Genomic DNA, 13,679 nt, shown 5'->3' on the forward strand with positions numbered 1-13,679 from the left:
TCATATTGATTGATGATCTTCTTACTGTGTATGGACTTTCAGCATGAGAAGAACACATTTCATTTCAGTTAGGCAAATGATTTCTATATACGCAAGCAAACCCATTTTTCTAAAGTCCTTTTTTTCCAAACTTAATTTTAAATTGAAAATGTCCCAAGCAATGCTGAGCAGTTTCCATTTAGCTATTTTCTCTGTTTTTAAAAATGAGCATCGTAGGAGCCTAATTGTTTGATTAAATACAATAAATGCAGACTGACTTCTCCTAGAAACTACCCTGTAGCCTAACTGTAAACATCTGCCTTTGTTTGGTCTTTGCACTGCAGTTGTTAGTGCAACAGTATTATTAGAATGTATTTGCATATTAAAGAGGTGGGTTAGAGTCAGTCCAAGGGAAATTATATCTTGAAATTGCCTTAAGAGCAGGGCTTTGTTTTCTCGCTGAAACGAGCTGTTCAGCTGCTGTTGCAAGAGGCTGGAGCCCATTGGGGTGGATGTTCGATCCATTATTCATGATTTTAGTAGAGCTGGGTTATGGTGGGAGGGGGAAATGATTCCTCACCACCCAAAGAAAAAGCAAGTGAACTGGCAAGAATCTCCATAACTGAAAGGCATGGCAAAACTAAAAAAGGTAATGCAATGCTTTATGGAGCAAATGCCTGGTACAAATCAAAGGATTACTATGGCAACAAATGGAAACCTGTGTAAAATATGATTAAAAAAATTTCATCTGGTGGATTTTACCCTTTCTACCAGTGGAATAGCCATAAACAAAATGCAGCTTCCTTAAAGCAGGCTGCAGACTTCTCATGTTTATTCAGAGGTAATAAGACATTCTGGAGAAGAAAAAAAACTTTCAAAGTATCCCCCTTTTTTTTTTTTTTTGGTGTTTAATACCAGATGTTCCAAAATTGAGCTGTATTTCCTAGCAAATTCTTATTTTTCAGTGACAAGGTATCATTTCTGCCCTTAGCTGTGTAAGTAAGTATGTATCACCAAAGGCAAAAGTACTCATCTTTGCATTTTAGGTTTGAATATTGTGATTAGTTTTATACACACCTTTTAAAAACTCACATATCTGTTTCTCTGTACAAAAACGCCACAAAATTTCAGTTCCTCCAGTTTTATGGAAAAAGAATCACTGGTTTGATTTAATTTATAAGGTACGATTTGTCACCAGAGAATTAAAATAAAAGCAGATACGGCAGGAAAGGTGAGAGCATATCTTCAGAAGCAAGTTTTTTGCAAGTTCTATTAGTAGATAGGAAGAGGTCACATTGAGGAATAATTTCTTCTAGGCCATTCTTAATCTGTTTATCCATTTTTCTTACTTATTTTGCCCATAAGAAATTTGGAGCAGATCAATTAGTGTAAATTAATTTCTGGGTTAAATGTGAACCAACCAAATACAGTGATGTGCAATTTAGGTAAGTCACTTTATCACGTGCTTTGAGTCAAGTCTTCAGTATGGATACATTTTGGACGTGAGAATTTTGGTCTATATTTTGAATATTCTATTTTCAGCTTGTTTTAGAGTCCGTGATCCTTCCGTGCAACTTTCACTGAGAAATTTTCAGCTGGATGACATTCACAGCAGCTCCCAGACATGCGCTGAAAATTTGCACATCCTTTCTCTTGCCCTGATTTAAGATATTGTTTTCCCAGAAAAGAAACAGTGAATGTTTTATACATTGTGACTTTTCTTTATGAAAGAGAGAAAGAAAGAGAGAAAGAAAGAGAAAGAAAGAAAGAAAGAAAGAAAGAAAGAAAGAAAGAAAGAAAAAGAAAAAGAAAGAAAGAAAGAAAGAAAGAAAGAAAGAAAGAAAGAAAGAAAGAAAGGGAAAGAAAAAGGGCACCACATACATAGAAAGTTGCATTTCTTAGTGTCCACTGTTCCTCCAATTCAAAGTTGTGGGAAGAAGAAAGACAAACTGGTGCTGACAGTATTTCTTCCCACCAAGATTAGGAGCAGCAAGAATAATTTACTTTGATGAATTGTATTCTTTCTTGCTAAGCAAGATTCCCTAAAGGTTGACCACATAATGGCATAAAAGACCCTTTATGATGTAAATCTGGATATTCCAGTCCTAACTGAACTCAATGAGACTTTGTATACTATCCATACAATGAGATGGATTTTTAAAGACCTGGAGCAAAGTGTTCTGTGTTTTCATAAAATAAGAGACTCATAAGCACAGACAAATAACCACAGCTGTCTATTTTACGCTAGTGAATGGAATATACGCCATATATTTTTAAGTGTGAAAGGAGAAGAGTACATCTCCAGAAGTAGCCTCTGAGGATTCAGTTAGATGTGTACTGCATGTAAAAAACTAATACAAAAGACATTGGAAGTTCCTGCCAAGTCTTTGTTGTTGTATGCAAGCAATGGTCAGCTGCGAAGTATAAAAAAGTAGTAGTTTTTAGTCTGTGTGGTCTAAAGCATTATAACATGGCATCTGGTGAGCAGCATAAAGTGTTCTTCTTTTGGCTTCCTTGGAATTGCACACAAATGCTGGAGAGCATCTTTCTACCCTGCATCCTTAGGCCTTATTTTGCTCCATCCCACTTGAAAAAAGGCTAAAAAGAATTGTTGCATATAAATCGATTGAATTTCCAGGCAAACTGAGGTTTGAAATAGCTATGGTAAAACAGAGAAAACAGACAAGTAAAACGCAGCCATACCTCATGGTGCATGGCAATCATAGTAAAGCAGTCATTGTAAAAACGTGGGGTTATGTGAGCTCAAAAGTAACCTGAAAAGCCTTCAGCGTGCTGACAGGGGCAGAAAGATGTTGGTGGAATGAGCTGTGGTGAAGCCCCCAAACTGTGCATGACTTTTCTCTGACTGTCCTCTTGAGGTAAAAGACATCGGCGTGGATTAGCTTGTTCTGGAGTGATAACAGGTGAGATAAAATGACTCAGTAGGAAGACTTGGCACCATCTGTCCGAGATGATGAGGGTGAAAGTAGACCCGGAAATGAAATAATTTGGGTTTCATTGGAAACTTTTGGTCGTTGTGGAGCTGCAGAAGAGGTGCACCTGTTTCTGTGACACTGTGTTGGAGTAGCACTAGCCTGTAGTTCTTGTTATAGCGTGTTTCTGTGTCTCGTTGTAGTGAGTTTGTGTCCTGTTTCTGTGGTGTCGGTATGTTGTGTGGTGGCTATCACATTTGGGGTGTTTTCTGTTCCTCCCGTAGCGCATCCATTAATGAGAAAAAAGGAGAGAAAGAATGGAAATTAGCAGGATATCAACTTTCGTCTTGCTTTTGTAGCAGTGTTGCTTTACAAAACAAAAACACAGTTGTGCCACAGACTGCATCCTGCTGATTAGATGGTAGGGGACTGATTTCCACATACAAGCAAACAGGCATCCACCAATGCAATGTCAGGTGCCTGAACTGCATATACAAATATGTATGCATTCTATATTTACAATCCAGACATTTAGCAGCAATCCATTAGGCCCTTAAGCAGCCTTATCTCCCTTGATTTGAGCAATACTAATCCCGCTGCTCTTACTAGAAATTACATTATATGAAATGACAGACTGTGAAGAGCCCTCAGGTTGCACTGGAAGAAAAAGGTTGTGCAGCTCTGCATTCATGCATTAGCTGATCTTCAGCATGTTTGCCGCTTATAAAAATATATCATCCTTGAACAGGCAAAGCAATTGTAAAAGGATTTGCACTGTTGAGTGTGCATGTAGTAGCATATCTGCCTTTGTGAAGTATTTAAACTCTTCCTAGTAATTTCAGAAGTTATCATGTAATCCCAGTGCCCAAGCTTCCTGGAACTTGGCTTTGCATGGGCTGCATGTTTTAAAAAATTTGCGCAAGTTCATCATTTTCTTGTCCTAACTTTGCAGACACAAGATGTTCTCAGTGTATATGTAACTGTGTAGCTCCAATTAATATTAGTCTGAATTGCAACATACAATCTCGTAGCAAATCATTGTTGATTGGAAAACACAAGTGCGAAGTGAATAGTGAAAAATTCAAACCTTGGCTTCCTGGGAAAAGTTTTTGCTGCTCTGATTCAGCTCCCAATTTCAGGAGTCCAAAAATGAACATTATTTCTAGCTGCCCAAGTATGTAGTCCTATTACTCTAGAGAGAGTCACATTAAGATCAGTTATACTTCCTATATATTTCAAATTAATAACATATTCATTTTTACAAGAATTGTGCTGTCTCCATTTCCTGAGACACGTTATAAGACTTTTTAAGTGATTATTGGCAACAGGAGAGAGTTGCCATGTTGTAACTGTTTTTGCCAGAAACAATTTGCATGATTCTGACTAATTTTGAACTCATAAACAGAAGAAACACACCTTTTTTTAAAATTACACCTGAATTAACTGGGTACATTGGTTCTTATTTATCATGTTCCTAAAGAAGCCTCATCAGAAAAAAAAAGAATGCAGAAATTACTGGTGAAGGTAATTTTTCCTATGTTGGGTGAGATGTACCCGAGTGTAACTATCACATGATGTACAAATAATTGCACAGAACTGTCAAATCCCACTGCAAGCAGTTCTTTCCAAATTATTTCTGAGACCAAATTGGCCTTGTGCAATAAAACATGTCTGCAGACACGTTAATGCCTAAAACAAAATGGGTAAGGCAGATAATGTGCTAGCTCGCTCCCATCTCAGTCACCTACACGCCTTTCTGCGTGCTGGAAGTGTCACTTCTTCAGGTACAACACAGACGTGCACAAGTCAGTAAGGGTGTCAAGTGAAGAAGGAACTTAGAGGGCCCAGAAAGTAGATGTAGGTGACTTCTGTTGCTCGGTGGAGTACAGTCCTGCGGGTGGTTTATGGGATACTTCTGTCTGCCTTTTCTCCTTCTTCCCTAAAAGAGGACAGGAGCATCTGTTCCAGGGGCAAATAGTTTTTTGTATTTTGAGTAACAAAGACTGCTATGAGTAACCCTGGCCCCAACAGCAGCAGGAGCTGGTTTTGCTCTCCAGAAGGGAGAGGAGAAGGATATCAGGGCTGATGCCAAAGGGAGGATGGCAGTGCAGCCCCTGGGAGCCAGCATTAAGTCATTGCACCTGCTGAGGTTGGAGCGTGCTGGACATCAGCCAGTGGAGAATTTGGGTTTGTGCTTCAAAGCCTGAAGGGATCCCTTCTTTAAGTGCGTCTTTACTCTGGGAAGTAGGCAATTGGTGCCGCAGAGCTTTCTGTGGTCGCACTCCTGGTGCGTGTGAAGAGAGCCTGGCTGAGCACCACGTTGCTGCAGGCAAATCAAGTCTAGCTCCAATGTGAGAGAGAAAATGAAGGATGTAGAAAGCGCTGATCAGGAGTGTAAGTGCCACGAGATTAATTAGCACAGTATAAATAATAAGGGCTGTGACTCTGCCTTCTTGGATCTTTATTTTTGAATTAAGTAACTGTCAGGAACAAAGTGGATGGGATCCCAAATTTATATTCAATGTAAAATTGAAATTACTAAGACAAAAATAGTGTTGGACCTGGAAGGGGAGATACTTAAGCGTAACGGTCAGATCTCAGGCTTACCTAGCTTATCACCATGACATTTATAGAGTAATTATTTTGAGTGGAAATTGCAGAATGAAGTCTACTTGTGCAGAGAGCTGTTCTGTATCTGAAGAAAGGGACTTCTTATGCTCAGTTGGTTTAATAAGTATTATCCCATTAGGTGTCTCCTCAGAAGTATTGCACATGAATAAATAATAAGGTGCAATATACATACATTAGATAAATCTTGTGCAGAGGTGTTTAAATTTTAAGGCATTGATTATCGTAGACAAATCTGCCACCAATCCTGGAATCCTGCTAATAGGAGCTGATCTGGCAGGCTTCATTCAGGATGAGCTGCCTCACCTGCTTGAGTACAACCCTGGAGCAGGGGCCTGAAGGGAAGAAGACAACGAGTAACACCAGCATCGCAGCTTTAGCCTTCAGAAGAAGCCATGCAGGCAATTCCCACAGCCATGTAGGGCATTGCTGTTTATTTGCACGCTGTGCTTTGGTTTTAACTACCAATAACCATGAGTTGTGCAGATGTCTGTCCTGCGGTTCTTTTCTTTTTCTTCTTTTTTCCACCACTGAGACCCACTTTCTGCTATACCTACCCCTTTGTCCTGCTGATCAGCTGAGGGGTTCCCATGTTTTACCTGTACAGAGTGTATCGATACAGGAGCTTCAGGCTCAGCTTGAGCAGGAGACAAGACTTCACCGAGAGGAGCAAGAAAAGTTTACAGAAAGGATCATTCAGGTAAATACGAAACCCGGCTGCTGGGAGAGACGCGTGACCCTGCCGCGTGCACCTCGCGGTGTGCACATCGTTTGTCAGGAACATGGGAGCCACAGTCTGAAGGCTGGGCTTTTTTCAGCTCCACTGGGTCCGTGGAGAAGCTGGAGGCTGGGCAAACACAAACTCAAGCCTATTTTGCAGCTTTGAGTCTGGTTTCTCTGATTGATGGAAATGAGTTTTGTCCTCCCCTGCGAGTAGCCCATGTTAGAAGGAGGCCGTGGCACTGGCAGAGGAAATCAAGCCGTATGGGTTATTTCCTTCCAGACAGCCTCCTCAACGGATGAGTGCAAGGGGAAGCTGAGGCAGGGATGTGAAACACTGCACAGGGACTTATATCAGCCTCGTCAGTTCTCCACAAGTGAGGGAAGAGTACATTTGATCTCTGGGAGCATGGTTTGGCTCTGTGCCTTTTTCGGGTCCCTGCTAGCCCAAAGAAAATCCAGCTCTTCTCTGATGCTGGAGGAGTTGTTGCACTCTTGTATCAGAGACACAAACCAGGATCTTTTGTATTCCTCAGTACATCATGTTTCCAACCCTCTTATTCATAGTTGGTGAATAAATCATATTTTGTTATATGAGCTCCCCCTGCTCTTTTGAAGGTTGGAGCGTATTAGTCAATTGTTTCATGACCTTGAGCTCCTAGAAAAAAAACTACAATCTGTTGCTCATTTTTTGCAGGCTATTGACTCTTAACTGAAGTTTTCTTTTTAAGTTTACTCATAGACTAAATTCATCACAATTGCTGCATAGTATATAAAGCATTTATCCTTGTGCCAGCTAATCTCATAATGCCCAAGTGGTACCTCTCCATTTTTCCTAAGTAGCTTTAATTTTCAGTTGATCTCCGTAGGAGCTTTCTCATGGAGGCTTTTGAAGGCAACCAGTAAATTGATTTCCTTCCTAGTTGCCTTGGCCGTGAATGCTTTTTGGAAGCTATGCCCTCCTCAGATTTCTTTTCTTTTGCAATAGCGGTCCATTGAAAAAAGCACAGAACTCTGTGAAGCTACCTCCACCAGGGTCTTCTGCAAGAATTTGTGGCCACAGGGACTTAGACCATAACAGCTTGTAAAAACAACTAAAAATGAAGCAGAATCAAAGCTAACAATTCAAGCTAACAGCCAGTAGAAATAGAATAATAAAAGCATCTTCTGGATTTTTCATTTTTTCCAGATTATGCCCATCCTGTTGATATTATTCCTTTTTTATCATCTTCCAGGATTTCTGGTGGAAATGACTCATAGATCTTTGCTGTATTTAACCATAGCTCCATTTGGTGGAAGAACCTACATCAACACAAAATCTGCTCATTTCTTCCCTTTAAAACTGAGTGTAAAAGAACCCCCTTTTTTACTATTTCAAATTTTTTTGTGACATTTAATTACATCAAATTGATGTATGGTATCAATGTATAGTCCCCATGAGTATTATCAGGAGTTGCGTGTATGTTTTGGGGGACATTAATTTGTTTCAGACTACTTTTAAGATGCATTTTAAACCCATTTAAGTTAGAAACTGCTGTGAATCACCTTAATTTATTCAAGAATATATTTCTAAGCTTTATAGTTACTTAAAGAATGATTTATTTACAAATTTTATTCTAAAAATCTTCCAACTCATCTAGATCAATGTTATGGATATATGTTGAAGAACTTCTTAGGCACGGTTGCATAAATGCTGAAAGTTTGTGTTGTGCCAGAACACCTCATTTAAAGGGCAGAAGAGTCATTAGTAAATTACCTAGTGTGGGATAGTAGCCTGTGTCACAAGCATCAAATGTTGCTGTGAAAACCAAGCAAAGATTTATAGCAGTATGAAGTGCTAGGTGCTCCATGCTCATGAAAAAGAATCTCTGAAGCATTCTCCATTCCTTTGTGCATGTTGCTTATTGCAGGAATGTTCCTATGTTTAAATTGTTGTGCTCATTAGTTTACTGTTATTAGTTACTTCATAGATGTCATCTATGGAGCTGGTCAAAGGAGATCCTGTTGTTCCACAAAATGGAAAGTAATAGAAACTGGCATTGGCAAGCAGTGGTTCTGTATTCTTTTTCTGGCTGCCTTTTCTTGATCAATCAGAACTACAACTTGGTTGAAGGGGAAATACCATCTCATCCATGCAGAGAATGAAATGCGGTACAACTAACTTGTATAAGTGGTGTTGGGCCATGGTCATGCCATGGTTTGATTTTTGATATGTTGAGGGAGAAATCATTTTTAAAAAATATTGTTTCAGATGAGCTTGTGTTGAAACAGGTGCAATTATATGTGTGCTAGTACTGAAACTGAGACCTTGTGAATGCCAAGTTGCAGCCTATTGCTGTCTCTTCAGTTCCTGCATGTCTCTCTTATCTAGAAGTATTTTTCTTCTAGGCTCAGACACCTCTGAGTATGAACTGTGAGAAGTGAAGGACCAGTAGTTCTATCTGAGGTACTGGTGTGGGTCCTTGGGAAGCATTGCCCTTCCAGAAGGAGAAGGAGATGTAGTCACAGAGGAGGGGACGAGTCTGTGGCCAGGGAGGGAAGAGGTGAAGATAATATTGAACAGGTTGCCCAGAGAAGCTGTGGATGCTCCATCACTGGAGGTGTTCAGGGCCAGGTTGGTCGAGGCCCTGGGCAACCTGATCTAGTGGGTGGCATCCTTGCCCATGGCAGGGGGGTTGGAACCAGGTGATCTTTAAGGTCCCTTCCAACACAAGCCATTCTGTGATGAGTCTGTGAATATTTTGGACTGTCTTGTAGGGCAGCTGCAGTCCCACCTCCTAGGAATAGCTACAAACGCATTTAGCAGGTGTGATGTGTGCAGCAGTTCAGGGTGGTGCCTGTGCTGGGATACAATCAAGAGAAGAAAATATGAAGGGGATAAAATGTTTAAGCAGCAACAGAGTTCTCATGCATCTTTAAAGTAAACAAACTGTCCACTTCCAGTGCAGATTACTTGCATGTGGTTATCTAAGCTAAGTTTATCAGCTGCTGTCCTCTAATTTCCTCAGCATGCCAGTTATGACTGCTGAGGAACCTGTTGAGCCAAACTCAATAGCTACTCACTATTGATGAAACTTAGAAATTTCGGTTTGTCTCACCCAACGAAGTTCAAATCCTGGAGACTCCCCCAGCGCATTGACATTAATCTGTTGTTCCATTAAAGCTGGAGGAGGAGCATATGCAGACCCTGCGGAGGAAAGATTTGGAAGTGCAGAGCTTGACTTTGCAGAACAAACTGGAAGAGAAGACCTGGAGCCAGGAGAAGAGCCTACTGCACCAAGAACTCAGGCATTTCAAGCAGGACACCTTCCTCCTGTATGTCAAACTGAAGTGGCTGCTGAAACACTGGCGGCAAGGCAAGCGAATGGAGGAGGAAGGGGAGGACATATTAGAGGTAACTGTTGCACCTCATTAACCCAATGAAATTGCAAGCAGTGGGTGTCCCTTCTTTAACCGGATTTTAAATACAAAGTGGCATCAGGAACTTAATAATTACTCATGGATTGTAAGGGGACACAAATCAAACTTGACTTTTTTTTTTTCAGTATTGACTTGTGCTAAAGGATATTTTGCATATCTTTCTGTTACAGATCACCTCTCTTTAAATCTAAACCCTTAACTAGTACAAGCATCTGGCCTTGAAAAAATCTCACATAGTAAATGAAGATTTAATTAGGTCTCTAAGATAAGACTCCTGAATAATTTTTGGAAAGAGAGATACATTTGTGAGCTGGTGGAATCAAATCTCTTTAGATAGATTGAGTGCTGTCATTTTTGTCATTGTGTGCACAGTGTGTTCCTTATGAAGCCTGCATCAATACAGATGGAGGGAAGCTCTGTTTTCATGTTGGCAAGAGAATTGTACAGTTTCTTGTGGGAACTTACAGTGAATCATTCTTGTTTGTTCCTTTTCCTTGTACGCACGTCTATCACCGTCAGCAGCAGTACACCAGTAGTCATCTAAGTTATTTTCCAAGTAGAAACTAAATTAAGATCAGGAATTTCAGGAGTACATAACAACCTGGAATCCCTAAGCTGACACATTTTAGAAGGGGAGTGATTGCCAGAACATGCACTGTGAAAAAGGGTGCTGCTAAATTGTGTCAAGCTGCATATCCAGAATTACCATTTGATTCAAAAATCTTACCTAAAGAAAACGTAAGTAGAAAAACGTGCTTGTCCATTCTGACACTTTAACAAAAATTCTTGGGAATCATACATTGATCAGCAATCATTTGTCCTGCAATTCTGAAACCCTCTGCTAAGGCACCTAAGTAATTTTTTTCAGTATTTCATGTATCTATATACCCAGTGTCTTTCAATGTTTGCTACATTTGGCAGAATGAGTAACCTTTCAGCTCTGGTAGGAATATGCTTAAGTAGAAAGCTCCAGTGTTTTTTATTCTGGATAAAGGGTGGGTGAGCATCTTTACCTTTATCAGCTATGGTGTAATGAGTCAGAAACAAAAGATGAGTAGCTATTTAGAAATAATTTCATTCTACTTTACTTCAGCAGTACTAATTTGCTTCTGTGTAAACTAGCTCATCTTCTAATATCAAAATAGGTTTCATTTTTTCACTGTTTTGATTTTTTGACTGGTTAATTTACAATCAGTCCATCTCCAGTCATTAGTGGTGTCAAGTGCTTTGCTAATGCAGTAGAGAGAACAAAGTGCTAGATAGGGATACTCCCTGATCTCCATGTTTTCATTATGCAATACCACCAGTGTCCTGTCTAGTCTTTCACTGACGCATGGTGGATTATATCCATCATACTGCTTTGCAGTACACCCATCCTCTCAGCTGCCTAGATCTCCTATCTTGCAGGCCTGCATTGCATGTTCTCATATGCATCGTGTCATATGATATCACTCAAAGACCATTCCCTGTACCCTAGAGAACAGAAGTCAATATATCCCACCTTAGAGCCCCAGGAGAAAATAACCCCTTCCCTTAGCCCATCCGTAGATTTCTGTGCACCTAGGTAAGTGGCTAAAAGTGTTGATGTGTCCCATCTCTTACATTTCAGATTGAGCATCTTGAGGCCCTCCCAGAATTTGGCATTCAGTCTGAGCAGAAGGCGGATGATGCAGAGCGAGAGGAGGAGGAAGAGGATGTTGTGTTCGCACTGACAGATTTCTCCCAGCGTCCCACTGTGGAGAACAGTGATCACGGACCACAGCTGCAGACTGCAGAATTACTACAGCAGCAGAAGCAGGTACCATACCATTTGTATATCATGTCCTGGGAATGGAAACTGTGGATTTTCCAATGGAATTCATTTTCTTCTGCTGTTGTGTTAAAAATCACCTAGACTCACACTTGTAAAAATACTGCTAGCTACACAGCAATTACAATGGATTTCATCCGTTATATTTATATTTAATCAGGAGACGTGATTACTGTTCTCTTGTTGGCAGTTGCTATCAGTGAAAAATCCTATTTCCTCTTGTGGCTGTTTGCCCAGAAACATCTATCAGTATGTGATGGTTTGCAGAATTTACATGCTCCTCTTGCCTGAGCACATCTATTGTATTCTACTGTCAAGCTTTTAGCAAGAAGAGGTGATTTTATTTCCTCTAAATAATTTAAGAAACTAGTACATGTATTTAATGTTTCCCTTACAGATGATGAAAAAGCAATTCAAAAGTTCCTTCCTGTCACTGGACTTGTTCTTAAATACCTAAAAGCAAACCAATCTGACTTTTCCCTGACATCTCTGTTGCCCTGCTTATGTGTGTCAGAGCACTGCCATATATCCTAGCTTTCTGCTTTGTACATCAATATACCAGCAGTCCTACCACTTACAATAAACATACAAAGGGACAGCATTAAGGCTTCTATGAGTTCTTCTGGTGCATCTTGTATTTTTTAAATGGAAAATGTGCAGATGACAACATCCTGTTACATGGAATCATTTGCAATTAGAAAGAGAATGGAGTGAGAATTATGTGTAAAACACAAATTCAGTGAAAAAGGTCTTGAAGGTTTCTGTGTTACGCTCAGTACCTGTCCAGGCCCCTGACTTGGGAGCCCAATCCACAGCGAGAGCTCTCAGACAAATACATCCCAATGATCGCATTACATTGCTGGACCCACTGCAGGCTCTTGGGCTGGTGTGTGTCTTTGCATTTCAGCTCTTCGCCTTGCATTCTCCAAACTCTTGGGACTAAGTAAAATCTGTTTACTTATTATCTATATGGTCTAATAGATACACAGCAGACAACAGTAAATCTCTGTCCTATAATAAGGCTAAATTTGTAGGTGCTGGGAGATGCACAGGCTGCCTTGCAACCAGCCTCACTAATTCAAGGTGTAACTTCATACACAATTTCCATTTGAATAAAAAATACTAGAGAACAAAAACCTGTGGTCTTTTACCACTTCATATTCCATTTTACATTTATATACTCTTTTGCTTTCCCTTTTAATTGTACTAGCTGACAACTCTACTCTCTAGCTGATTTTCTGTCACATGTGCTACCAAGGTAACAAAAAGTTGACCAGTTTGGCATTTGGAAAGGACCTAACATTGCTAATACTGTGGGAGGTCAGACAATGCTTTTTTCGAGGACATACCTTACCAGCCACCCAGACCCATCACAATCATCCTCTTGGCAAACTCTTCTCTTGTAGAGGCTGAAGAAGGCCATGGAAGAGATGCTCTTGACTACATCACTTAACTGTATTGCATTTGTAGATTGATGTAAACTGAGTAAAATAAATGTAAATCGACATAATAACTCAGTACAACCTCTGTCCTATACTAACTGTCCATATATATCTCTTAAAATGACCAAGAACATTCAAATAAATTATGTCCTCCTTGAAATAATTATTGCTTCAACATTAATCGCAACTAAAGCAGCAGAAATGGGAAGCAGAATTGCTTATAATTCATTTCTATAAACTTTGCTAGATGGTTTAATGCAGCAGCTCCAGCTAATATTGCTTAAAGAAATGAGCCATAGGAACAGACCATGTCTCACCCGTCTTGATATTCAATAGTGCATGATATCCAAATGACCTGCGAAGGTGGAATAGGTTTCTTGCCTTCCCACAAAGAAAAAAGTGGTACTTCAACACTGCAAGAGTGAGTGTGTTTGCTAAGACGTTTCTCATTTCAAGTACTATTGTGTGTTTTGCCTGCTCACTCTTTGTTATAACGTGCTGAATCTTCAAACAAGCACTGTATGTACTGACCAGCAGGTAAAGAGGGGTTTCAGTGCTGCAGTTCTGGTACTCTGAGAGTATCACAGACCCAGAGCACATCCTTCCTGAAGGGGTGGATGGTCAGCAGCACTCAACTCCCAGTACACCACTGCCTAGTCAAACTACACTAAAAAAGCTCCCAGGGTTTTGGAGGAGGTCTTCTGGAGCTCCCTTAAGCTCCCAGCTGGAAATAAGCACTGTTTATAC

General features: G+C 40.2%; 1 protein-coding gene across 5 annotated transcripts in view; it reads left to right on the forward strand.

The window, feature by feature from the left end:
* The window catches only part of MTCL1 (microtubule crosslinking factor 1), a 103,575-nt gene that overhangs the window by 61,429 nt on the left and 28,467 nt on the right, over window positions 1–13,679 (forward strand). For 3 of the 5 annotated variants that reach the window (XM_083824227.1, XM_083824230.1, XM_083824228.1), the window contains 3 exons: window positions 6,148–6,240; window positions 9,424–9,654; window positions 11,290–11,478. In XM_083824227.1, the coding sequence (XP_083680353.1) occupies window positions 6,148–6,240; window positions 9,424–9,654; window positions 11,290–11,478 (513 nt within the window). The remainder of the gene's footprint in view (window positions 1–6,147; window positions 6,241–9,423; window positions 9,655–11,289; window positions 11,479–13,679) is intronic. The other 2 variants (XM_083824229.1, XM_083824231.1) reach the window with 1 other exon arrangement.

The sequence above is a fragment of the Anser anser genome, assembly GCF_964211835.1.
Source record: "Anser anser genome assembly, chromosome: 2".
NCBI classification, from domain to species: Eukaryota; Metazoa; Chordata; class Aves; order Anseriformes; family Anatidae; genus Anser; species Anser anser.